General features: G+C 44.7%; 1 protein-coding gene across 1 annotated transcript in view; it reads right to left on the bottom strand.

Moving 5' to 3' along the window:
* The window catches only part of LOC104538600 (polypeptide N-acetylgalactosaminyltransferase 9), a gene marked incomplete at both ends in the record, with an annotated part of 64441 nt that extends 40309 nt beyond the window's left edge, over positions 1–24132 (bottom strand). Inside the window, 2 exons of the mRNA XM_010181857.1 lie at positions 14209–14326; positions 23935–24132. Coding sequence (XP_010180159.1) covers positions 14209–14326; positions 23935–24132 — 316 coding nt within the window. The remainder of the gene's footprint in view (positions 1–14208; positions 14327–23934) is intronic.
* Positions 24133–26431: the final 2299 nt, after the last annotated feature.

Raw genomic sequence — 26431 nt, 5'->3', positions numbered from 1 at the left:
TTATTCCCCTACAAAACACAAGCCATTGCTACTTATCCTCTGAACTAATTTCTGCTCTAACTGAAACATTTCCTTTACAGTGTTAATTTCATGTCACAGAGGGGACCTCTGCTTGATTATTATTGCTATTAAAAAGGTGGTGGTGTTTATTTTCCTCTCAACCCTGAGTAATAGGCTTTCTCTGTCTCATCTAGCCTAGACTCCTCTTAAGCAGCAAACTCCTCAAACCTCTAATGCTTCCATTGCTTTGAGCATCCATTGTGAACGACAGTTATGAGCTTTCCTGGGAGCTGCTCAGGTACTTGAGAGCCCTGGTGTCCGCAGCAGCGTCGAGCTCGTAAGTCACTGGTGCAGCGAGAGGAGAGCGTGGAACATTGAGGCCTGGTGGAGCTGAGCCAGGCATAGGAGAGTGGTGAAAAAGAGTAAGATGTATTGGCAAGAGCAGGATACAGAAGGTGGAGAAAAGGGCTAAAGACCTGCCAGAAAGAAAGGATTTAGGGCTGGAAGAGAAGCTGAACAAAGGCGAGAAAATTACCTGAATTTTCAACCTCCCCCTGCAGAGCTCAAGATGATTTGGTCCTGAGATTTCTCACACGCCTGAGTAGCAGCTCATCTCCACTGTCCCCATAAAACACAGCCTTCACTGCCAGCTCCTCACACAGGAGGCAAAAGACGTCCAAACCCCAAAGGCTGCCCTAGAGAGAATGCACTGAGTGCTGCTAAAACCTGAGCCCCAGAGTCCAACACTCTGCATCTTGTCTGCATGGTTCTCACCTCAGGGCCCCACAGACAACCAGCGCGGTTACATTTACACCTTCCTCACTCTTGGTTTGGTTCTGTAGTCAGAACACTGCCAGGCAGAACTGACAGATCTGCTGTTCACCCAGGGACTCTGGCAAAAGCATCCAGAGATCAACAGGGAGGTGATTAACAGTCAGCTGTGCACACAGGGACCCTTCATTTGCTGCATCGGGCAGGGAAAACCAGCACCAGTGGCAAAAAAAATAGGATTCAAACAGGTTTTATTGAAGACCTAATGGGTCTGTGTTAATGGGGAAATACCACAGTCCTCACAGTGATGAAAACAAAACAGTGCAGAAATTAAAGCATGACAGGTTGAGGGTTAGTACACCAGATCTTTATTAATCTGGTAACGCATGCCAAAGAGCACTCAATTTACCAGCTGTTCTGAAAACAAGAGCCATTCAGGCCTACTGTAAATTAAAATCAGTGGCTGCTGTGCTCTGCACTCAGAGCAGAAATCCATCCCACCTTACCCCGCACTGGGAAGGTGCAAACCCCTTTCAAACTGGCTGGGTACTCCTTTTTGCTGTATATCACAATTTAAGGAGGTCAACATGCAGCAGGTTGGAAGATTTATCACACAATCTCTAGCAGGCTAATGGATCCCAGTTTGTTGTTTTAAGAGTTTTCTGGTTTGCTAAATTACAGCACTTTCTTAATATTTAAGAGGCTACAGATATTCAGCCACTGCCACTGAAGGAGTTTTTCCCTGTCTCGTCTTATTAAGAAGGTAAGGAAATCATTATGTGATCTTGAAACCACCTTTCAAAAAAGGTATGCCTTTTTTGAAATAATAAATTCCAATCTCTTTATATTTACTACGAGAGATGAAAAAGAAGCATCGGCAATGAGGATAAGGATATATTATTTTTGTGGATGCTTTAAAGACTTTGTCAAAGTGCTAAAAGAACGAGTTATTTGTTCTGAATTGTAGTAAGGTTTGCACGAAGTCCCAGCCCCCTCCCAGTGCCACAGAACAACAACTGGCAAAGTATTTTAGAAGGCAAAAATTAAATGTGAGTGAAATTTAAATTTACTGAGAAAGGGGCATTTTGGTTGGACAGGCGGATCACTGAGGAGCAGTGGAATATATGCACCTCACACAGCTGTAATTTATCATGTGAATCCATTCTCACAACAGTATGTTGTATGACACAAAATAAAGACGCTGAGGGTTCCTCTCTTGGCTTACTCTGAAGCTTTAAAGGTTTGCCATTTGAGAATTAATGTTTACATGGTCTGAAAACAGCAGGCACTGTGAGCAGAAACACCGACAAGCACTTTTATAGACATGCAAAAAATATCCTTTATAATCTGTGTGGCCTTTCTGGCTGTGGATGCTGCAACCCTTACGAGCAAATCCCTCCTCATTTCATCTGGCGTGCGTTCAAGAAGCTCAATTCTAGAAATACTCACACTTCTCCTTATCTGTTTACTTTAACAGCTTCTTTGCTTGACTCTTAAGTCTAGCACAATGCTTCCCCGGCCCTCCAAATACAATCTTCATCCTCTTCCCAACTGCTTTGTAAACATCTTTTTCCTATACCAGTAATCAGAAAAGCACACATTTTAAGGCTCGGAGCCACCTGCCTGCATTGGCTAATCTTTCAGGAGCTTCTATACCACTCAAAATCCTTCTTATTAGGCAATTTGCTTTTCACCACTCAGCCCTGTGCCCGACCCTTCTTTCCATCACATGCACTTCTGTTTTTGTCTCCTTTTTCTCATTGCTAACACCCCAACCACATGGACCATGCGTGATGGTCCCATCCATCTGGTGACACTCCTGCAATACAGAAGGGCTTTTCTCTTTTGCAGCCTTTTTCTCTCAACCTCAAACTACATTGCCCTATTTCTACATAAAAAATGCATTTCTATGTAAGTAAGAATCCTTTTTCTGTAACCTCTTGTTCTACCACTCCACATACATTGAAGGTGTATCAGTTCATCAGAGCACCCGAACCATTCAACATCTAAACAAGAGATTTATAGTAGCCTCTTTAAAATTATACCTGTGCTATTGATTATATACATTAATGGGATGATTTAAGTGCAAAAGTGATTGTGTATTTATAGGTAAGACAATTGGAGCTATGCAGAACAGTCACAACTAAATTTAAAATCCACCTAATTTAAAGACTCTATTCTGCTTTCATTTTGCAAAACTGATGGAAGCCAAAACCAAGGTTCTCCCTTTAATTCTTGATATAGCACCTCCATATATTTCTGCTTCTGGAGACAAAACATGCTTCTGTATTCAAAATTGTGCATTTTCAATTAACCATACTGTAACGTTTAGCATTTCAGCATAAATCCAACTATTTCACAGAAGCCCTGAGATGAGGAATGGCCCAAACTGAGCACTAGTCCTCGACCTCTACATCCATATAAATATGTGTATATAGACATATATACACAAACACACAGATGAGATATCAAGATGGGGAGACAGAATGTGTGTATGATGCTGCAGACAGAACATGCTTGATTAAGGGGCTAACAGTACAAAGAAAAAAGCCTACATGTTTGTCACAAAGTCTGGCTTTCTGATAAGTCTTACGTTAGAGAGCATTATAGTATTTGATCCTAGATCTAACAAATGTGGAAGTTCTGAAGTAGTATCGGATAAAAGCCCCCTGTTCTCAAATTCTTTTCACATTCTCATTTAGCAGTCAACAAAAGAACAATTCTTTATTTAAAATAAATAAAATAATTAGACAGTGATTGAAATCATAGAAAAGAAAGCATATACCATAAATCATGCGAGTTTCTTTGAATATCTGCTTTGGTTTCCAAGTAAAAAGTCTCCGCAAAGCAAAGACCTGACTTGCAAACGAATCATGGCTTGACAGCCTTATTACAGCATATGAAGAGCTACTTCCAATGCCTTCTACTTTTGCTTTATTTTGCTTAGAGACCTGTTTATATCGTTTTATACCTGTTTTTACTCGTGGGGAGCAGAAGGCCCGAGCCATTTGACAGCCACCCCATGTGGGCAGGGCAGCCAGTGGAAGGGGCAGCCAAAGCGCTCCTGCCTCACAACGTGGTGACCCAAACCCTCCTGACACAGGAGATCAACGCCACAGTGGAGGCATTCCCCAGCTTGGCACAGCCTCACATACACAAAAGGCCTCTTCCTGCCCAAAGACTGCCCCAGAGCACTGTATCAAAACTCACCTCATTTAATACAAGCATCTGCAGAGGGTATTTTCCCCTCCACGTCCTTCTTTAACATTTACTGTTTGAGATCAGTCGTCTATACAATTTATCGCACCTGTCAAGGCTAATTTATTCATGCGATCTGGCAGTAATCAAAAAGACTGAGATCGATGTGCCAGCAAGCCCTGACATTTATCCATATTTTAATGTCCCATTTGACCTTGAACTGCAGCTAACTGGAGCTGAACCTGTCAGCGGCTCTCTGAGGCTCACTGGGCCTGGCAGATCCATGCCTCTGGGCACAAGGCACAGCGTCAGGGCCAGAAACACTCGGACCACGAGCAGAGAGGTAGGGGACCAGGGAAAATGGCACCATTAACACCACAGTGGTCACAGACCCACTTGTATACGCATGGTCCTGCAGTACAACTCCTCAGGAATCAATGGAGTTTTTGTTGAGGGGTAAAAGGGCAAGAGAAAGAAGTGAAGAAGGGATATGACACACGTCTGCTGCAGCAGCAGAAGCAGGACACCCTAAAGCTGTCCTCAGCAGGCCGGATCCATGTGGAACACTCATGGTGAGTCAAGGGGCAGCAAAGGAAAGGGCAGAAAATAACAGCATCCCCTCCCTGGGGCAGGAACTGGCAGCAGCTGCTGATCCAGCCACAAACGGCACTGCAGAAGATAGAGCAGGAGCCCTGAAATCCACTATGTACCCACCAGCACAATGTTGCAATACTGACCAGAACAAAAAAAACAGATCTGGAGAGAACTGCTGTGAATGTGCTCTCACACCCTGCTCAAGAACAGGCTCTAGACTTTGCTCATCCCTTTTGAAGACAATCACCACATCCTCTCCTCACTCATGTCCTAAAGGAAAACAGGGATTTTACGTACAGTTCCTTGAACTGTATGTGCTGCAACTTCCAGTGATCATTTCAGGCTTTAAATTCAGAACAATTAGTAGGGAATTGCAATAAAGTCTATTAGAAATAGTTTCAACCTGGGCTCTGCCATCAAACGTCTCTCAAATGTCCCATGAGGACATTTTTAGTGACTTCTGCCTCAGTTTCCACCTGGTTAAATGGAGGTAAACGCATTTACCTGCCTCCCAGAGTGGGCAAGGAATTGCAGGTGCAGCATGCCTTGAAGTTATTGAGTTGTTTGTTTTTCTGCTGATAGGAAGATATTTTGTAAATGACATGCTATTAGAGATGCAGAGGAAATCTAAGTGGCATTTCAGTAGAAATATGCAGCCACAGTTTTACTGAAACAGGCAAATAAATTATTTTATTACAGTCAAAACACTTGAATATGTAATACACAGTTACACCTGACATAGATCTTGCAGACATATTTTGATGCTTCTCTGGGTTTGTGTTGGCCACATTTCTCATGCTATAAATTCTGTATGTCACATTAAATATGGCTTTTCAGCGAGATCTGCCTTTTCTATGCCTAGAATACAAATAGAAATGACAGATATGCCATTTTGTGTTTTTCTTTTCTTCTAAATAGTTATACCTTTCCATTGTGTTGGAAGAAAGTTACTAATAGAAAGCAACTGGCATTTTGACCAATGCATTTGTGCATGTTATATATACGTCTAACATTGCCATGTAATCCAATCTGATGTTCATGGAAAAGCAATGAAAAATGAGGATGCAAAGGCAATCTGTCTGTATAGATCTAGACTAGCTGCAGTAAGCAAGTAGTGAAACTACATATGGAGCTATGCGAGTTATAATAAAAGTACTAATAAAGCGTTTCAGCCAACTTGTTTCTGTATTTTCCCTATGTAGGAAACAAAATTTAAAGACTTCCAAGATTCTCCCTCTCAAAGAAGACTTTAAATATTTTATTGGATATTTTTCATTTCCTTCCCTCCGTACTGAAATTAATTCATTCAGTGCAGGAACAAAGCAGGATTTCAGCACACAATACTGTTGCAAAAAAAAGCACAGAACAAGTGTGGCAAATGGGTGTCATCAGGTTCCTAACTCCTGGCAGCCATCACAATCTAAAGGTGCATTATTGCAGCCGTCATGTCCCAAAATACTGTCGTGACACATTCCCCCAAAGCTTTTAAAGGACACTGAATTGAACGAAATTATACACCTCGCAGGATGAGCACTATTTTTGTTCCCCATGTGTTTGGACAATTAACAACAGGTGTCCTACAACATGACTGCACACAAATGCTCACTGCCACCAGCACCAAAAAGGAAAGGATGACAAAACTGAGGCAAGCTTGGGGAAATACTTTTGAGGTTTCCTTGCAGGAGGAAGATGAGGTGGCAATGGGTGAACTCTCTGCCTGCCACCGTCCTGCAGGGTGCCTGGCTGGGAGTGCCCTCCTGAAACTTTACCCGAAAACAAAGAACAGGAGCTCACCCATGCTCCTTTCAGGGGACATTTCCTGCCACTCCATAGACAACAACTTTACCATTCCCTGCGCTGTTTCCCCACTATACAGTTAACATTGCCATCTGTAGATGGGCAAACTGAAGAGGAAGGGTAGGAAAAACTCCTCGAGATCACACAGCTCCAGCGTTTCCCAGGCAAGTGCTTGACCCACTCCACAACACAGCCACCCTGTCTGGGGCTCCTTTGTTGTGAGTATTCCCATTGCAATAAGCAGGCCATTAAAACCTAATTTATAGAAGGCTTGCATGAAAAATTCCTCACTGGTGGCTGCCTTCAACAGAAAATAATTTGCCTCTTTCATGCATGGTGTCAAGTTGCCTTTTTTCTGTATGTTACACACAGCACAGATAACGATATAACTTTTTGGCACCGAGGAGTGAACTTTATTCAACAACATGGGTACATGCATTATTCCTTCCCTGTGCGTGCTCCTCAGCTTGGAGATACCTGTCACACAAGTCAGCTCAACGTGTTTTGTTCTATTCAGACAACACCATTGCAAGGATAATTATAAGACAAGCAGACATTTCTCTCTTAGACTACCAAAGATACTCTACCAAATACATTTCCTCCCAAAATTTTCCAGGCAGAATGAAAGCAAAACCAACCAAAGACAAACCTCACAATACTCCCCCCTCCAAACATCCCCTGGCTGCCCCTGCCGGACTTACCCAGACTGCTGGTCAGGGTCAGGGACCTTCACACAGGGGACCAGCCCAAACCAAGGCCTTGCTGCTGGTCTGGGTCAGGGATCTCCACACAGGGCACCAGCCCAAACCAAGGCTTTGCTCTATGCAGAGGCCCAGATCAAAAGGGCTTCTGCCACCCCAGGAGCTCTCTGTGCTTCCAGAGGGTCAGATTAAACCTCTTATCCCCAGAAAAACAAGAACCACCTGGGGGGGTAATCAACAGGTCAATTAGCAAATGGGCCTCTCCCTATAGTGGGAACAGCTGGTATCCCAAAACACTTGTGCCTTCCATTTTTCAAGTAGAAAGATGCTGTTTTCCACAGCACCAATATATTTTTCTAAGAGTTCTGAAAAAGATTCAAAATGGTTCTAAAAAAGCTCCAAGAAACCTTTTACCAGGCGTGCTGGGACCCAACTGACAGCTGAGCACCTCTGCTCACAACAGAGCATCAAATTTAGAGTTCTGCAGGACATTTGGAGCTGTGGGCGAGTTGTGATTTTGCAATAGAAAATACGATGTACCAGAAAGTGCCTGACGAGCTGTAGCTCATCTCTGGGCTTTTGGTTCAGTCCCATCGTTAGGCCAGTGAAACCTATTTCAATCTCAGCACAATTAGCACACTCAACTTCTCTGCATTTTCCCTCTCTCATTCTGTTCACGCTTGCCACTGCAGAGGAACCTGTGTCAGATTTAGATTAAACCTGCAGGAAAGCAGCTGAGAAGAAAGCAGCAGAGACTGAGGAAGCCTTTTCTTTCTTCAGTTCTCTCGCCGCTGATCTCTTTCTGAAATTTCCAGCCCTGTGCTTTTATAATGTCCTAGTACATGAAAGAGTTTGTAACATAAAATGTTACACTCGATGGAGCATGATGTGATATTGAAGCCAAATGGCCAGATGCTCTTTTCTGAGCTATTTCCAATGCTCCCACTTTAGAGAGCGTTTTTAACGGTATTCACAAGCTCTAGTCCCGTAGTTTGCTGGCAATTTCATGCTAGAGCACCATTGCGCTCTGTTCTGATGAAAACATTGTTTTCCGTTCAAGGTTACAGTCATCTTCAATTCAATAAAAAGAAAAAAAAAGCATACTGTGGTTCAAAGAAATTGCAGACAGGTGGGGAGTTGGATTCTCTCCCTTAGAAACAAGGCCGTGCATCCCATTTAGGGTACAATTAAGACTGAATAAATGTTCTGGTCAGAAAAAAACCTCAAGCACTCTACCCAGTCGGAACAGGCCAAGGGCTGTCTTTTGGCTGTTTGGCTTTGCTTTACGCTGTTTTCACGTTCTTCTCTTTCAGGTGGTGGAAGACCCTTTACACGGAAAATCCTCCGGTTTGCAGTGCGGTTGATGTCAGACACCTGAAGTCTGCACCAGGAATTCAGCCTGTCCTCGTCATCTGCTTCTTCACGGGTTCCTTGTTTGCTGACAGCACCGTGTCTCTGGTTCGCTGCGCGGGGCTCGAGCACCAGTTACTGGGAGGATGCAGCCAGCACCAGAGCAGCCAGGGCTGACAGCGGCTCTCAGGGAACTGTGAATGCTGCGATGGGACCAGCGGCTGTGCACGCTGGCAGTGGCGGCAGCGATTCCTGGTGACTTGGGCCGCCCCGGGGTTCACAGCCTGGGGTTTAATGCCTGCATCAGCATCTTCACCTACAACTGCGCCTGTCTCCTTCAGACAGAGCGTTATTGCTGTACACAAATGCCAACCCTCATCCCATCCTGCTGGAATCAACGAACCTCCGCTGGAATGAGGAGATGCTGAGCATCCAGACAGGCAGAGGACCTGGCTCATCGTAATGCACATCACCACGGAACAGACTATTCCAGTCCTTACTTTGGAGAGGGAAAGGAGCTGCAAATTAATGTAATCCAGGCACCATGAATTAAATCCTTTCATGGTTTCTTAATGCTTGACTTTACAAGCTTAACATTCTTTTACCTTAAGAAATGCCTACAAAAATACTAAATTAAACTGGAGGTGGAAAAGAGGACACCTTAACATACACGGCTCATCTGGAGGGTGAGACCTAGGAAATTTATCACAGAGATCTTTGCATCAGGGCAATTTCCAGTAACAGTAGACTGCATCACTTATTAGGATTTCGCTTCGGCATTGCAGGGTTCAGTGCAGAACTGGTCAGAAACATTTTAATAGCACTTAACTTCATGCTGAAAATGCTGATCTATTGCGCTCCAGTTTGAACAGGCATGTCTAAGGACAGAGTGCACCACATTTTCAAATGCCAGCAATTGTGGAATTTTGTTAACATCATTTAAGTTATTAAATGTCTTCAAACTAAAAGGTTTTCTTTTAAAACTTTTGATTTTAAATTGAATTACTTTATGCTAAAAATTACAGCTTGGCAAAGGTCAAAATAAAAATGAAATATCTTTGGATTTACCAAAATAAGACAGTTTGATTAACCTGTATTTTTCTACAATTTTTGCTCGTATTTTTCCACAGCACATAGGAAAGACCTCTGAAATTCTGAGAAACTCTTCAGAATGGGGTCCCTACCTACCTCTTAGCTCTAGGACTGGGGGCCTGGCCTCATGAATCACATAGAGTAAAAAGCACTGTCCAGAATTCAGAATTAAAGTTTGCTATACATAAAACCTGTGACATTTTTATTACAGCATACACGCCTAGAATCTGCATTTAAGACACTGACTGCTCAAAGGAATCTAAATCTCCTTAGCTAAAGGTAATAAAATCAGGTCAAGCATTCACCACTCCACAATCTACCATTAGCCTTTCTGTTCAGAGAAAATGTAGTTCGTCTGGTTTTAAAGAAAGTAAAGCCAGGCCGTACAGCAGAATTTTGAAAAGTATAATGATGTGCTTGTGTTTGAAAGCCTGCTAGGTAATGAGTTTTATTTCCTCATAAAGACACTTCAGTCAATCCGCATCATGATTTTTTACAGTACACACGGTATTTCTGAGGTGGGACTGCATTTCTCCATACATAACCCATACCTGATTCCAGCTGCCCAGCTTGGCCACCATTAGCAATGCAATCACAACAGCAGAGGGTGCACACGATCTGAGCTGTTGTCTTGGTTTTGGTCAATGCTTTTCAATCCTGATGAGCTCCGTGTTCCCAGGGCCGGTTGCCAAAACTGACCCAAGTCTCCTGTGACACAGCAGCAGGAACCGAGGCCATGACCGACCTTACACATCCAGCCAAGCTCTGCTGGAGACTACGCCATTGCTTGGATCCACCATAGAGCTGTTTTGCCATGCTGGTACCTAGGGTCTTCTCCAATTGATTTCCCTGGCCAGGACCTCTTGAACAGTGGACTTCCTTAAGATATCTCAAACTGGGTAAGTCATTAATTTGGAGGAGGGAGTGTTTGTTGGTTTGTTGGGGTTTTTTTCAAATCTCTGAGTTAGCACCTCTAAGAATTCATCAACTGATGCAGATTCCCTCCTTTGAGGTATATCACAGTGCTATTGAGAATGAAGTGGTATGGCCAGTTGATGTTGGACATAAAAAAGTTTTTCTTTTGGTTGTCAACATATTTTTTTATTTAATTTGCTTGGATTCTTAATGGTGGAACCAGAATTTAATTTGTACTAGAGCATCCTTTAAAATAAATGCTTGATATCTTCCCACCCACCATTACGGTTGATGGGTACAAAATAAAAAGAACAGCAATTCATTCACCTTATCACTGGAGCGTCAGAGGAAGAGAGAGATCCTTGGTGCAATGATTTATGACTGCTATAAAAAGATGCATCATAAACTGCTTGTATTAGGTCAAATCATAAACTAGGCTTTTAATGTTTATATGATCCCTTTCTAAATAATTAAGTGTGTGTATCGCTCCCACCAGGAGGGGAATTTATATGATGCTTGCAAACCATGCAGTTTCTTACAGGGTGATAATTTGGGACCCTCACTTAAAGGGATCCCTGTCATCTTCTACATTCAAGCATTGCTTGAATTTCTCTTGCTGTTGGGACATCTGTACTGCAGGTCAGGGAGACCACTTGATGCCTGGGAGCAGCAAAGATGAACGCGATCGACCCTGAGGTTAAGGGTGTCTTCTTCAGGCACAGGCACATCCCCGGCTTTGCTGCAGGAGGAAGCACCATTATTTTTCTTTATCCCTGTTTCCAGACTGGGAAAAGGAGAGGAATGAGAACAGGGCTCTCTGCGGCTCACTGGGTCCATGTGGATACGAGGAGGCAGAGCAGTGGGGTGGTGCTGGCCTGACCGCAGCTCACAAGCCAGGCTGCCCCTGGTGGTGAAGGGCACCTCATCCCCATCAGAGCCAGCCACCATTTCGGTTTGTACATTCCTGGCCAAATTCAGCTTTTCGGTGCTCACAGACAATTCCCGTCAGCTTCAGTAGCTGGTCAGTGAGCACCACGAGAAGAGCACCATTTGTCCATAACAGAACTCAGCCCTGTGTTTATCCATCCTGCAGTGACACTGTCATCTTTGAAAAATACAGTACGACATTGACATTGTACCAGTGCCCATCTATTTCCTCACTATCACGAGCCTGCAATCACGTCCATCTCCTTTGTATTTCCCACAACAGCTGGTGCTTGCTCTCCACCAAACCAGGATCTCTTCAGCTTGGCAAACAGTCATTGGCCTCACCTCAAAACTGCCCCATCAGGAGAATGTCACAGCTCTGACCAGTATGAACCTTACAGAAAAAACAGTGCAAGTTTAGAAAGAGCTGCAGAGCCCTAAATACTTTCAATAGACATGGTAGCCCCAGTCAGTTTATGCACTGCTTATTCAATAAAGAGAACCACTTCAGTTAATTATTTAAATATTTTCATCTATAGAATTTAGAAGAGGGAAAAGCCAATAGCGGAATACCCAAGATTATGGGTTTTTAATAAACAATAGATTTAAGGGGGATTAGCTGGGTTATCAAACAGTATCCTCCCAAATCAGCTCATTAGTTTCACTGACTTTCCCTATTTCACTTTATTAAAACAATATAAATGAGGGTTCATTAGATGCAATGTAATCTAATTCAGACACTCCAAGCCTAATTACTTTTCTTTTAGCAGTATCATGATAATAGTTTACAAAAATGTTTAAAGGATTATTGTGACAGCTATTTTAAATAGGGGCTTCTTTCAGCCAAACGCATGCCACTGCTCCCCCACCATTTTATTTCCATCATTTCTTGTTCTTTACTCATTAATTCATTTATTCATTCCCTTTCACTGCTCCACACAAGCAGAGTCACACATGGGCAACAGCATCCCTCTGTGCAGGCATAGGGGGTGCCAAATATCCCTGCTTGGGTCAGTGCACCAGGCCTTGGGAAAGGAGTGATTTTTTACAACTTATTCTGAGATTCTAGAGGTTAAAAAAACCACAAAACTTTGTAAAATCACAGCGATTTTATAAATAACCTAGAGAGAAAGGAGAAGGTTCCTGTGGATTTTCACACTGCTGGTTTCTGACAGCTCTGAAAGACACGCAGGAGGCGATCACGCGTAGGACTTGCAAATTAGGAGGCAGACACTGTACATTACTTACCATGCTAGATCCAGACTGGGAACAGAGAGAAACAGATGCATGCTATGGCCATACAGCTTATTTTGGAATGAACTCCTGTACCTTCATAAAGCCTTTTCCAAACAGTAGGGTTAATTATTAGTCTTTATAGGGGAAAAAAGATCCCAAACAAAAAAAAAAACCTCAAAACCAACCCAAACCCAAAGACTGAGAGCTGTCATTTCTAGATCCTAGGTTTAACAGGTTGCCTACCCTTAAAAACCTGTCCTCGCTCACATCAAATCCTTTTCTCTTCACGCAAGTGCCATTTCATAATCCTATTAAACCTCTGCCTCTGTTTACCAGGAGCCCTCATCGTCCTCAGCAAGTTCTTCTCATCTAAGGAAGAGTGACAGCTTTCAGATTTTTTAGGAGGCTTATTCATCAACCACGCCAGGGTTTTGCCAGAGCGTTCAATCTATTCTGGGAGCAGCCATGTGGAAAAGTTTCAAGCAGCTCAAGCCCTGCACGATGATAAAGGAAGGCTCACACAATCCCGGTAATAGCCTGACCCTCTTAAGGAAAATTGGATGATTTGTGGTAGGAGTTTTTCTGTCCCTATGTGAATTCTGAACCTTCAAGTATAAGCTGTGTATTCACACAGTCCCATTACAAACCCTATCCCTCTTGCGATGCTGGAATAATAAATACACACTCATATGTGAAAATAAACCGTTGCTGCAGTGACTTTCTTCCTCAGCCCACTGGTGTGAAGGAGTTTGTAGCCATTTTAGAAAAACGGAGTCAGATACAGAATGGACTAATCTGATGTTCAGTGTTTCACCATGAGCAGAATATATGCTTTAATGAGCACATTACGTGCACCAGGGACATGTTACTGTGAAGCAGGGAATAAAGAGTAAGGGGGAAATAATTAAACAGTCAGCTTTATAATGAGGAAACTGTGTTCATGCAACATTAAGTGGCCTAATTTTGAAGTGCTAAGCAAAGACATGTTCCTTGGCCCTCAGAAGGACTTGCTGGCAAGAACCACCTTGAAAACAAGGGTGAAGGATCACAAGTGTCAACCCCCATAGGCGCAGATGCACAGGGTGGGCTGATGCTGCCCCAGAGTTACCTGTCCACACTTTGCTCTGACCTCTCTGACGGTCAAATACCTGTGTCCCGTAGTTCTTGCTCTAAAGAACAACCCTTAAAGCTTTAAATCACCACAGCGTTCATCATGGGTGGTGTGTAGAACATTACAACTGACTTTACCAGCCTGGCCTTGGTTTTCTGCTGGTACCGCATCTGCCAGGCCCCAAGCACACAACATCATCTGGGTGCAACGAGCACCCAAAGACTTAGTGCAGCTGTTTGCACACGCAGAGATACCAAGGAAGCGGAAAATCTGTCTCTTTAGGTTCAGACACTGACAGACTGAGCCAATAAACCATATTTCTGACTGTTATCAGTTCTCTCAAGGCCAGTAAGGCCAGGAACATTCATTTACTGGGACTGTCAGCGCCAGACAGTGTTACAATATCAATTACTTCAGTGTAATAGCCTATCAGTCAGACAGCAATTCTGCTGGGCCATGGGCTCCCCATCTTTCTTTGCAAATGGTCATGGCACAAAGTGTCTTCTTTGTACTCACCCTCATGCCCAATTCAATGTTTTCTCCTCCATAGACCTCCATGCCAGGGTCGAGCAAGCCAATCTCACCAAAATACTCTCGGTCCACTACAAACGAGCATCCAATCATGGCTGGTGTCCTGTACAGAGAGATTTAAGCAAAAAATTAAGTTGTTTAGTAGCTACTACAGAACCCACTTCATAAATTTACATAGACAAAACAGTTCTTAGTCTTCAGGTTTCCATTTTAGGTCTATCTATTAGGTTGCAATCACATTGCACTTCATCCCTCAAAGGACAGAGGGCCCTGTGGGACCAGAGCCACCCAAACAACCAGCACACTGCCAGCCACACCTGGACCAGCTGTGTCAGACAGACATGAGATGTGAAGTCAAGCACCCCCTGTGCATAAGCGACGCATTGGGCTGGTTTTGTTTTATGGACGCAACCTCTGTGCTGGAGCTGAAGTTCACCACCATACAGTGTAGCAAAAGACCAGACAGCACTTTATTTAACACACAAAAAAAACCCCATCCATAAGCTTTGTCAGAAATTATTTCCCTTACCCATATAGGAAAAGCAAGTACATCGAGAGCCATGGTGTGAAGCTGGGCAAGGGACTGCCCGGAGTCAGCTCTAGGAGGTACATTTCAGCTTTTGTGAAGCTGTGCCGTGCTTAACATTTCTCTGTTTGCTGAGGTTAGACTTTAGAAAAGGAGAAGTTTTCAGATGAAGAGACTCTGCCCTCAGATCTGCAGCCAGACAACTGGGTGAGTCCAGACAAATAATTTCCCCTTCTCTGAGCATCAGTTTCTTTATGTGTAAAACTATGGTTCTGCTCTCCTTTACAAAGCAATCTGAAACCTGTCACTGAGCAGCACTACATGACAACAACTTCTGAGAGCATTCACCATGTGAACACAAGCGTTATTTCAACGCAATACAATCTAGTGACATTTTCTAGTTTCATTTGTCCACACTTTCTCTGCATCTCTGTACTGGTCACAATGCCTGCCTCTTGAAAATTCAAGGTAGGAGCTGGGTTTTGCCTCTATAGGGCACAATTTTTAAAAATGTAAACTTGACTAACCTTAAGGTGGAAAACCAAGAGCCTGCAGCTCCCTGCTCCACTTGCAGTTCAGCTGCAGGGCGAGAGGTGCCTGCTGCACGGTCATGGGTGGTCACCCCACAGCCTGACCCTGGGACAGGCTACCCCCACTGCAGTGGGATGCTGGTGTTACCCTGCCCTATGAATCTCTCTTATCCCAGACACCTGCACGCTGCTCCAATCTGTACAGAAAGTTATTCACCAGGTGTTTGCCCATGACAGCTGAGAAACATTCAGCATCACAACCATGTGGAAAAATTGCCCTGGCTGGGAAAACAAACGCATTTTCTCCATGTACTGGTAGGTCCCCGGTGCAGCAGAGGCTGTTGGAGCAGTGTGATCACACCAGGTCCTTTTCTCATCAGCAGCTCAACGTTTCCTCAGCAGGAGGTTGGAAAGGTTTCAAACAAGCGGCCAAGGTATGGATAGATAAAACAATTCTTTGCTCCTGCGCCTAATGCATATGCCAACATTGCAGAACACAGTCCAGCCCAGGGCAGGGACTATTTGGTGCCCTTGCAAGGGTTCATTTGCTGCAGCACTGGTATTACTTGCCTGTGAGGGACTCTGCTGCAGCACTTGCATTACTGGTACCACTTCAGCAGCTCTCCCTTGCACTTTTCCTCAGATTGAAAGCCACCTCAGCCTCTCAGATCATTACAAGCCTGTGCTGTAGTGCACACTATCCCTCTTGTGTTTTCTCTGCATAATTGAAAAAGGCAGCTGTTGATAGAAACACATTTGATCGGCACTGTTTCTGACAAAGAAGTTGAAATAGCTTGGTTAGCTCTCATGTTCCAACCGTACAGAAAGAGATGCATTCCCTGGATCACGAGCTGGGGGACAAGATTCAATGGCATTTACAAAGCAAACATCTGGCTTTCACAGATGCCTTTGGACAGCAGTGGAGGTCTCAGCCAGATCCCTGTACCCATTCAGTCAGAACAGCTGGAGGAATATCTAATCTGGAGGCCAGATATAGGAAATCCTACAAAGAAGGTGCAGCAGGGTCACCCTCAGTGCCTGGACCACACCCCCCAGTCCCCCTTTTGTGTGTGCAGGAGATTCCAGCACTTCTCTGGTGCTGATAATTGTGATTTTCTGTTGAATCAGTCCCGGTTAGAACTGCCCTAAGAGCTCTATGCAAACCACCATGGTCCTGGGCACTCCTGGATAGACACATCCATCTTTTGTTGGTGGATGTACATCAGGATCTTTGCAAGAGGGGTGCATTTATAAATCCAAGTTATTAAGCAAAATGGATCTTCCTGCTTATAGCTCCTAGAGCGGTGCCTGGAGACAGACTTGCCTAAAAATGCTGAGAGCTCTCCTGTACGCAGGACATGACATATGCTACATACATTCTACCATCACATCTTGTGTCACTGAAAACCGTATTTTAGGCTACCAAGCAACAAATTTGGTCTAGAAACTGAAATAAAAGAAAGACAAGAGCAAGGAAAGGGAATTCAGTATCTCTGGAGTGAAATAAATAAACGTTAACCATGTTAAAAAAGTAAAGGAGATGTGGGAAGAAACACAAGCCACTTTCTTAATTTTCCTTTTTGTGTATTTAAAGCTAAACGCAGGCTTCACTGGATGAAGGATAGAGCATCACTGCTTTGCAAAACTGAGACGCTGGCTTGGGCTTAGACTCATTCCCCTTCCAGCCCCCTCCCCAAATCCTCTGGTGGCAGCTCCTTACAGCAGCAGGATGCTCCCATGAGGAGATGTCCCCTTCCTTCCTAATGAGGAGCGGCTCCTCTGGGCTCTGCAGACTGCGCTCAGGTGCTGGGCTCTCTCAGGGGATGGATTCTTGCGGCTGTCGGCTCTGCCCGTTAAAACACCGACTTGTTAATTGAACGGGGGTGGGAAACACATCTCAGATACAACCGCACAATTATCACTCTCAGACGAGTGCCACTGAGGACCTGCCTTTGCAACTCCTTCTCTCTCTTCTAGGTTTTATTCCTTCTCATTAGATATATCCAAATACAGACTCTTATTCAGGAAAAAAAAATGTTTTCAGGAACGAGCAAGAATAGCAGTGCAACGGCAGAAGGAACCAGATCCAGCTTTTCAGTGAAGCACTCAAAAACTGCCACTGCCAGGGCCTCTCTCCACCTGAATTGGGCTGCCTGCAGCCCCTGCTCCTCTGCAGAGTAGCACAACCAAAACCCCAGCAGCTGAGCCGCAAAGCCCGTGCTCTGCCCTAGCCGCACCCTGCTGCAATGGAAGAACTCGCTGAGCACGCACAACCCCGAATTTTCCGCATACTGCGTGTTCAACCCTTCCATCAGGTTCAACCAGAGTTTTGGGCATCAAGCCCAGGCCCTCATCTTCCCTGTGCCTTGACTGACCCAACTGTAAACCAAGTGCAATGCGATTCCACGGCCCAGTGAGCTGGGAACAGCGCTGTGAGCTGGGGACCCAGGCTCTATTCCCTGCTCTGTCATTCACCTGATCTGCAGAGTCACCTTCCTTCGCCTCTGCTTCCCCATCTGATGCACACATAACAAAGCTGGGTCAAAGTCTGAGCACCGTTTCAGCAGCTCGGAAGCCTAAGATGCACTTCTAAAAGTGCTTTAAGCCTATACATGGATCACTTTGTACTGGACTACAGCGTTACACTGACAAATTGCAAACACTTTTAAAAAAACCCAATCTCAGGAAGCATGAAACCCTCACTTGGCTGTCACCATTGGTTTTCCAGTACCTGAACAACTCCAGTGTATCTACCACTGTTAGTACAGTGCAGCAACACTTCCCTTGACAGTCAGAAATGGATAGATGAGCAAAAGCAACTGCGTTAGCACGTCTTAAACACTGCTCACTAGCCAAGGGCAGCAAATGAGAATGTGCAGGCCCTTAGCACTTCACAGCTTCAGAGTAAAATATATTAACCTCAAGCACACCGGCTTTATAGAACAGGACATTTTTCCTGAAGTCACGTACTTTCTAGTGAAACAGTGACATTTTTAGAAGGTGTCACAAAATAGCAGTTAGAGGTCTGCTATTTTTTACCAACACTTCAAAGGTGTTGGGAAGCTTAATTGATCTGTGGAATATTCTTTGACACAACTGAGGATGTTATAAACGTTAATTATCAGCAGCAACAGCACTCAAAGGATAATGTGGGAAACACAGCGAAATGGCTTTTGCAGCTGAAACCTTAAAATGCAGCACAGAACAGTATTGATCCTGCCCTGGAGAAAGATACAGCACAGTCAATTTGTGGAAATTACCCGATGGCAGAGAGATGGCAGAGACCTTGCTGTGGGTGATGCCCTGGGCAGGGAGGCAGCAGAGAGCAGCACTTTGTGGTGGTAGCCACCCCTCCTTCCCTCCCAGCTGCTGCAGGGCAGCGCGGGGCTTTGAGGGACGAGGGCAGCATCTGCTGCAGTACCACGAACCCAGGACACCTTGGCCAGCAATAAGAACCCCTTGCGCAGGTATGAGTCACAACTATTGCATTTTAGAGCTCCAGAGCACAGCTCTATCAGCAGAACTGCAGCAGGGGCCGATGCCCGTTTCTCCAGCCAGGTGCATCCCCGCTTCCCTTTACTGATGACTGAAGGATGCTGCCGGGGGCTTCATCAAGGGAAGTGGAGAAGAAAGACGAGCACCAGACTGATATACTGCACGTGATGCGGTAAATCCGCTTCTCCCTCACGTATCTTTCTCCCCCGCCTTGGGGAAAGTATATGTGTGATCAGGTCACACTTGAAACTGTGTTCAGAGCATACAAGTCCAATTTCCAGCACAGCTGACCTACAAACACTCAGACACAAATACATAAACACAGACACAAATATAACTATAAATAAATACATCAACGTAAACATATATATACAGGGACAAGGAAAGAGACAAAGAGATTCAGATGGCACATCCCACGCTGCATCTTTACGTTTTCCACCTCTCCTGGCAGGATGTTTCTTTGGTTCAGGTCCCTAAGCAGCACCTCAGCCTGGCCTGGCAGATAAGTGGGGAAACCTGCATGGTGCCTTCATGAGCATTTATTTTTTCTCACCACTCATGTCTTCTGCAATGAGGAGTCACACCGGGCCGTGAGAACAGAACTCAAGGACAGATTTGCTGCTCAGATGCTACAGGAAAAAACCTGACAAGCTTAATGATGGGAAGGCTTGTTAATGCCTTTGGAGAGCTACAGTGTGTGAAAAAAAGCAACTCAGAATGCTTGGCTATGAAAGGCAGGGTAACAGGGATGTAGAATAACCCTCTGATGTCCCACAGAAGTATATTTCTTGGAACAGGCAGGACACCCATCAGAAATTGGGCAAATCAAAAAGAAAGTGCTCTGTTACAGTCTCCTGTGAACAAGCAACCGAAAAGATGACCACAATCAATCAATAAGCAGTCATCAGTTTTATTATTTCCTGACAGCATGGTTTGTCCTGCAAGTCTTTACAGATGAGCCCCTTCCTGAGCTATGCACAGAGATGGATTTCTTCCAGTGTGGCTGCATCCCTGTCGCCCTGGCAGCCCAGCACAGGGCCCAGATTCAACGTGAGATGGGCACACACGGTCCCAGCTACCGCAGGCAGCTAAAACCACTTCACTGGGGGCACATCGGATGCTAATTGATACACACGGGCGAGACACACGTGCTTTCTGGAGTGGCTGATTCAGCGCACACACACATTCATACTGGTACCAGGCTATGGCGTATTAAAGCAGTAAGTGCGAACATATGCAGCAATGAAATGCACCAGTGCTGCTGGAGGAAGATGAAGTGGAAAGCGGTGCAGCACTTGGCTGGGTGCGGCCGACTGACAATTGCAGTGTTGGTTGCTGCTGATCGGGAAATCGGGTACAGAGTGGTCCATTGTCACCGTGGCAGGTGAAGGGAGATGAGCCAGAGCTCGGGATACCAGAGATCTTCCTTGCCCTTCCAAAAACCACCATTATTTTCTGCATACAGAAAAACCCCAGCTTGTTTCAATGCGTAGTCAAATTCATTAGAAACCCTCTGAAATGGGATCCTTTGTTACACAGTTTGCTGCCAGATGATAAGGATGTTTTTGGGCAGTGTGTTCTCGGGAACACAAATGGAAAATGACGTGATGGACATAGCATGTCAAAATAACAACCCTCATTTAAATCATCACGTTAGAGATATCTTACACCTCAAATGTCAAACATGCAAAATGGATTGCCTGCAGAAACCGATTCAGGGAACATCAACTGTTCTGAATTTCAGAGAGAAAAAAAAAGAGAACTGACTTTAAACTGTATCAGAAATCTTTACAAAATCTGACACTTTCTTCTTGATGTTTCTTTATCTTCATTGGTACTTCAAGACCACATCCCCTCTGTGACTTGGACCACAGCAGCGAATCTGACATTTTACAGTGTGCACTCAACATGGGTGCCCATGTGGAGCCCCACTGACTGGAAAGACACATCCAACTCTGCCCAGCACGGCCCTGGGCAAGATCACAGCACTGCCGGAGCCCAAGAATGCAGATAATCAAGCCCCAAATAGACAACTTCTGAGAAAGAAGTAAGCACATTTGTTGAGTAATCCCAGAAGAAAACAGGAGTTGGACTCCACTTTCTAAATGTCTCACCTGATCCTGCTGATTGATGATATTTATTCATACAGTGCAAACAGCAGCAATGTCACTGCTCTGATCCTCACTGATAACAGGGTATGCATTTTTTAACACTGAAAATCTTTAAGCCCTGTGGAGATTTGGGAGGGAGCATTCAGCTACACCAACCACCAAACCAGTCATATTAGTTACTAACCTTTTCTTTTACAAAATGCACACAGAGGCACAAAACCCTCTGTTTGCTGAACACAGTGCCAAAGGAAGCCTTAAGAGGAAACGTGTGAGCAAGGACTAAGGAGCTTGCAATGTTTATGCGGATGAACAGTCCTGCAATTATATGAATGCACTGAGCAGATACAGAGATCCAAACCCCATCAGTGCAGACCAGTTCACGTGCTTCGCAAACTGGGCTGAAACAGAAATCAGAGCTGCAGTACAGGCTGTGGAAAGCTGGTTCCAAAACCAAAATCTGCACCAAACCAACAGAGACTTTTTTAAAAGTTTGCTCCCTAGTGTGATTTTCCCCTTCCTTTTCAAAATATACCTTAATTTTTATACAGCGAGTAAGTTCCCATCATCGCTGCCTTCTAATCTCAGTTCTAAGTACAGACCTCCTGATTCTTTTCATCAATACCACTCACTCATTCACTCTCTCCATTATCTTAGTTACACTGGCATATCACTTAAAAGCCACAAAATGGCACTGTATTTCTATAGCCAGGCATAATGCAGCAGCACAGTCAAATGCTTCAGCAAACCCACTGCGGTGCTACCGCTCTGGAGGCCCATCAGAAACCAGCGCAGTGTGGGTATGGAGTGGGTGCTCTGCTCTCCTGCAGCACTGCCTTCAACGCACACGTTCCCAGGGAGACAGGGAAGCGTTCACGCTTTGACGTTGGTGTCGCTGCATTTTAGGGCATCTAATCCATAGTTTTCAGGAGAGGTAACCATGCAATCACAGCCCCTCCGTGCTCCTGGTCTTTGCTAGCGAGGGCTGGGTGCTCTGCTCTGTCTCTGGGTAGTTCAGGCACTGTTGAACTGGAGGGTTCTTCACCCAGGTTCAGAACAAAGTCACTGCTTTCAGGAGACAGCTGCTTACACACAGCAGATGTCAACACTGCGCAGTGTCTGAGTTTAGACTTTGTTCCCTTTTGTATCAGTCCAACTCAGCGCCAGTACAACTCTGGCAAGAGCATGAACATAAACCTGTGGAAAACCCATAGTAAATGAGGCCCTACATTGCTGGAAAAAAACTCTCATCCCAGCATTACAGGGCTGAGATTCCCTTTTCTCTATCAAAAAGATCAATGGTTGAATTTCCAGAAGTGTTTTGCAGATGCAGCTTCCATGCTTTAGGGAGGGCACAAGCTACCTCCACTGAAAATCACATCTGAAGAACCCACAGAGGTTTAACCTCTTAGCTCAGCCTTGCCTGAGAGGTGATCATTGTCTCCAGAACAGGAGATACTCAAATACTAGAACAACTCATGTGAAAATTAATACAGTGATTTCACATATAAAGTGGAAGTAATGAAGTGTGCAAAACCTTTCAGGAATAAAAGACTGCAACTCTGATTTCAGGAATGAAAGCTCTGGCTGATTGATTTTCCTTCTTCAATAAACTATTTCTCAGGGCTGAATGAAATAGATATAAAACACCTGCACTTTTTAAACAATGAGGAGAGCAGGGCATGTTATCCAGGAAAACCGATTTCCTAAGTAATTGCTTTCCTGCTTACTGCGGTTTCAAGCTGAGCAAAGGGTCAGCGATGAAGGACTGTGCTAAATAAGGTTAATGTTGGTGTACAGCCCTGCTTTGCAGTCACAGGGCATGAGAATGAACCTAAGTGCAACTTGCACCACTTGCTCAAACCCGGATTGAAGAATTACTTCCTGTATGAGGAACGATCCTGTGAGATGGCCCCATCCAACCAGTCACACAAAATGGGATCAGTTCGACCATGTCCTTTCATTGCCAAAAGACCCTCTGGATCCTTTCCGTGGCCTATGTTTAAGTGTTTGGATGGACGACTCAGGACCTGACCACTCAAGCTCTGCGCTGGAAGGGAAGCACATCAGCTTCTGTGCCAGAGCCTGCACTGGGACCACACAACAGGGTTTGAGTTCACGAGGATGAAGCTGATATACAGCAAAATGAGGACGACTTTAAGGTGGTAATTTCCTAAGAAATCTCAAAATCAGGGCACAGCAAGCTAAAGTGCATACCTGGGCTTCATGTTTTTTAGTATTTATTTCAATAGTTGCTAACAAGAGTTCCCTTTACCCAGCACAGCACACCTCAGTTAGACAAGCATCTGCTCTGGAGATGAAGGGCTACAAGATAAGAGTTTTCAATGAAGAAGAAAGCAAGCCCTTTTCATATCAGTTCCTGTTTTCCCACTGCAACAACTCTCAAAAACACTATCACAGTTCCTGAAACGCTATTTCCTTTGAAAATTCCATCTCTGCAAGGTAAAATCTTCCTTTATAGAGAAAAATAAAATTACACTCAGCCTTTGTGGTCCAGTTTCATTTTAAAATTCAGCCATTGGGAAAACCCTGAACGTGTGCAAAGTTCTCTCAAAAAAGAGCAACTCTCCAGCAAGGCCAGGGCTCACACAAGTCCTGTGAGTGCTGCTGGGCAGCTCTGGTTCGGGCAGATGGACAGGAGTGGTGCTTACAGACCCACAGTGAAGCCAGCCTCTTAAAACCACACAGTTCATTTCTGACACACAGAGTGTTTCACTGGCTCTTTACTCATCCCAGACTCCGTTTGAAAATAAAAGCACAGATGAAGAGATCCTGCCATCCTACTGAGGGTCACAGCATGGACCTGAACCGCACATTCACATCCAGAGCGCCCGCACTGCTGTGCACACTGTGGGGCAGCCCCGAGATGCAACACACACCCCCACAGCTTCGCAGAGCCATCTGCTTTCTCCAGTCTCATTTTGCTATCCCTGCACAAAGCCCGTGGCCTTGCTTCACTGAAATCCCCCTCGGCAGACAGCTGAGATGGAAACATCACTAGCACCTACATGACAGCACACGGGAGATTTACCTGATGGGAGCTGACTCATCCCCTTTATCGAGCCAGTCCTGCGGCGGGATTATGTACATGCACCAGAGGCCCCAGTTATAGCCGTGGGCTGCGTTGGCGTATTGCTGCACTTCAAAAGTGTTGTACTTGATGTTGTCAATGGCTGGTAAGATGATCCGCTTTCGATCTTCCTTGATCCGGGTAAGCGCAGGTTCCACCCTGAGAACAATAAAAACAGTGAAATGTTTCACAGCCATCCCATAATCCCAGGCCGTGCTTTGCAGTCTGATAAAACCAGGTTCTCCAATACCGAGAGCAGAAACTCAGCGAGGTGGCAGCCACAGCACAGCCCCACGGGACTGGACGCAGTCACTGTCTCACCGCAGAGGCTGAGGCTGGCGTGGGACACTGCGTGTAGCAACAGCACATACAACACTGCCTGTATGAAGCTGTACCCGAGTTTAACAACACTAAACTAAAGAGGAGACTGAGGGGAGACCTCATTCATGTTTATAAATATTTAAAGGGTGAGTGTCACGAGGATGGAGCCAGGCTCTTCTCGGTGACAAACAATGATAGGACAAGGGGTAACGGACACAAGCTGGAACACAGGAGGTTCCACTTCAATTGGAGAAGAAACTTCTTCTCAGTGAGGGTGACAGAGCACTGGCCCAGGCTGCCCAGAGAGGTTGTGGAGTCTCCTTCTCTGGAGACATTCAAAACCCGCCTGGACGCCTTCCTGTGTAACCTCATCTGGGTGTTCCTGCTCCGGCAGGGGGGTTGGACTGGATGAGCTTTTGAGGTCCCTTCCAATCCCTAACGTTCTGTGATTCTGTGATTCTGTTCTGTAAACTTTACCACACACTTTTTCTGAGGCCTGGAGACTGTAATTTCATCTTGCAATGGCCAAGCGTGTAGAGATGCTGTCACCAAGGGTAACTAAGTGGTCCCTAACAGCCACAGCACCAGGTGCCTGGCAGCAATGAAATCCCTGCTGTGCTGACAAGGCCTAAAGACAAAACACACCCCAGGGACCCAGTGAATCTGAAGGTTACTCAAAGGTTTTAATCTTGTTTCCTAAGGGCTGACCCCATCGGCTCCAGTTTGAATGACACCTGTGGCTGCATTACACCTTCTAAAACCTCTTTGGTGAGAAGATTTCAATGGCCAGATGGCTCAAAAGCAGCGAGCTGCAGGAAATGTGCCGTCATTTCAAAGGGCTTTAAAACATCAATGTGCTTTCAACAGAAGCTAAACCCCAAAGTGTTCAGTAAAGTAAAAAGCTTCAGTGCAAACATTCATCTCTGACCAAGGCAGTCTGAAGTTGCTGTGAATTTACAGAGAAACTGCTCCAAAGATGCAGCAGACTCACACAAGGGAAAGCACTGCTCAAAGCAGTGTAGAAACAGCCACCACTTCACTCCTTTGCAACCCTTGAAATAGGATTTGAAGGTTTTGCAGCTCTCACACCTAGCTTTAAGGGAATGGTGCTTTGCTTCCATTCAGAGGTGAATCTGTTCTCATTATTCTTTTGTTATTGGTTAAAAGTCAATTGTTCCTTTATGGTTTCAGGTTTTTTACCTTTATTTTATTTGCTACATATTTTCTGGTGTAGGCCAACAGAAATGGACAAATTAACTCAACCTCCATTTTCAATCTTCACTACCTCAATCTGAGCCATCACAGATTTTCTGATCCCTTCTGCAAGAAGACAGCGCTTTCTCTGTACTTGAATATGGCCAAAATATTTGTCTTTTATGTACTCAGACTCCATATAGCTTACACGAGGGTGTGTACTGCTTGCTTTCTCTTCTTTTCACTTTTACCATATCAGTAAAAAGAGAGACAGATTCAGTTAAACCCTTGAGTATTGACGATGAGTAACTTACTACAAATAAACCATCACAAAACCATCCAAAATAAGAGCATAACTGACAAAAAGACAGGGTGTCACAGCATTTCATTTGAAGAGAAGTTAAAGAGAATTAAACTATTTCTTAATTATTTTTCTAGAGAAATGACATTTGAATTTATCATCTGGATGCCAATGACACAGAGCATGGTAGTGTTAATGAAAAGAGTGATCACAGCCATGGTGGGAAGAGAATGACATTGCAATTGCAGAGCTTCCCCCCTGGCCAGGAAGGTTATGAAGGAGGTGTTCATCTTGTACACAACTTGTATTGTTTTGTTACTCTACTTGATTTATTCTGGGAATAAATCAGTGCATCCCCCATGACCGAAATGGCCTGAGATCTCTTTCACCACTGTCTGCCACCTGCAATTTCTGGAGCAGTTTTGGTGCAGTCCTGCAAGTGGCAAAGGCCTCCAGAGACACATGGATGTCTTTTTTGGCTTTAAAATGTTACTTTAGTCAGCAGGATCATAGGCTGTTTCTTTTTCCCTTTGTTTGCATGGCATTTAAAGAACTGGAACCAAGACTCAAAGGAGATTTTTTTTTCTCTTCTGTGGGAGAGGCAAGAAACAATGGAGAGAGATGTGGGCAGCGCAGTACGTG

This window comes from Mesitornis unicolor, unplaced genomic scaffold (genome assembly GCF_000695765.1).
Source record: "Mesitornis unicolor isolate BGI_N332 unplaced genomic scaffold, ASM69576v1 scaffold15923, whole genome shotgun sequence".
NCBI classification, from domain to species: Eukaryota; Metazoa; Chordata; class Aves; order Mesitornithiformes; family Mesitornithidae; genus Mesitornis; species Mesitornis unicolor.
Note: the sequence above shows the minus strand (reverse complement) of the source record. Positions and strands in the feature narration are given on the sequence as shown.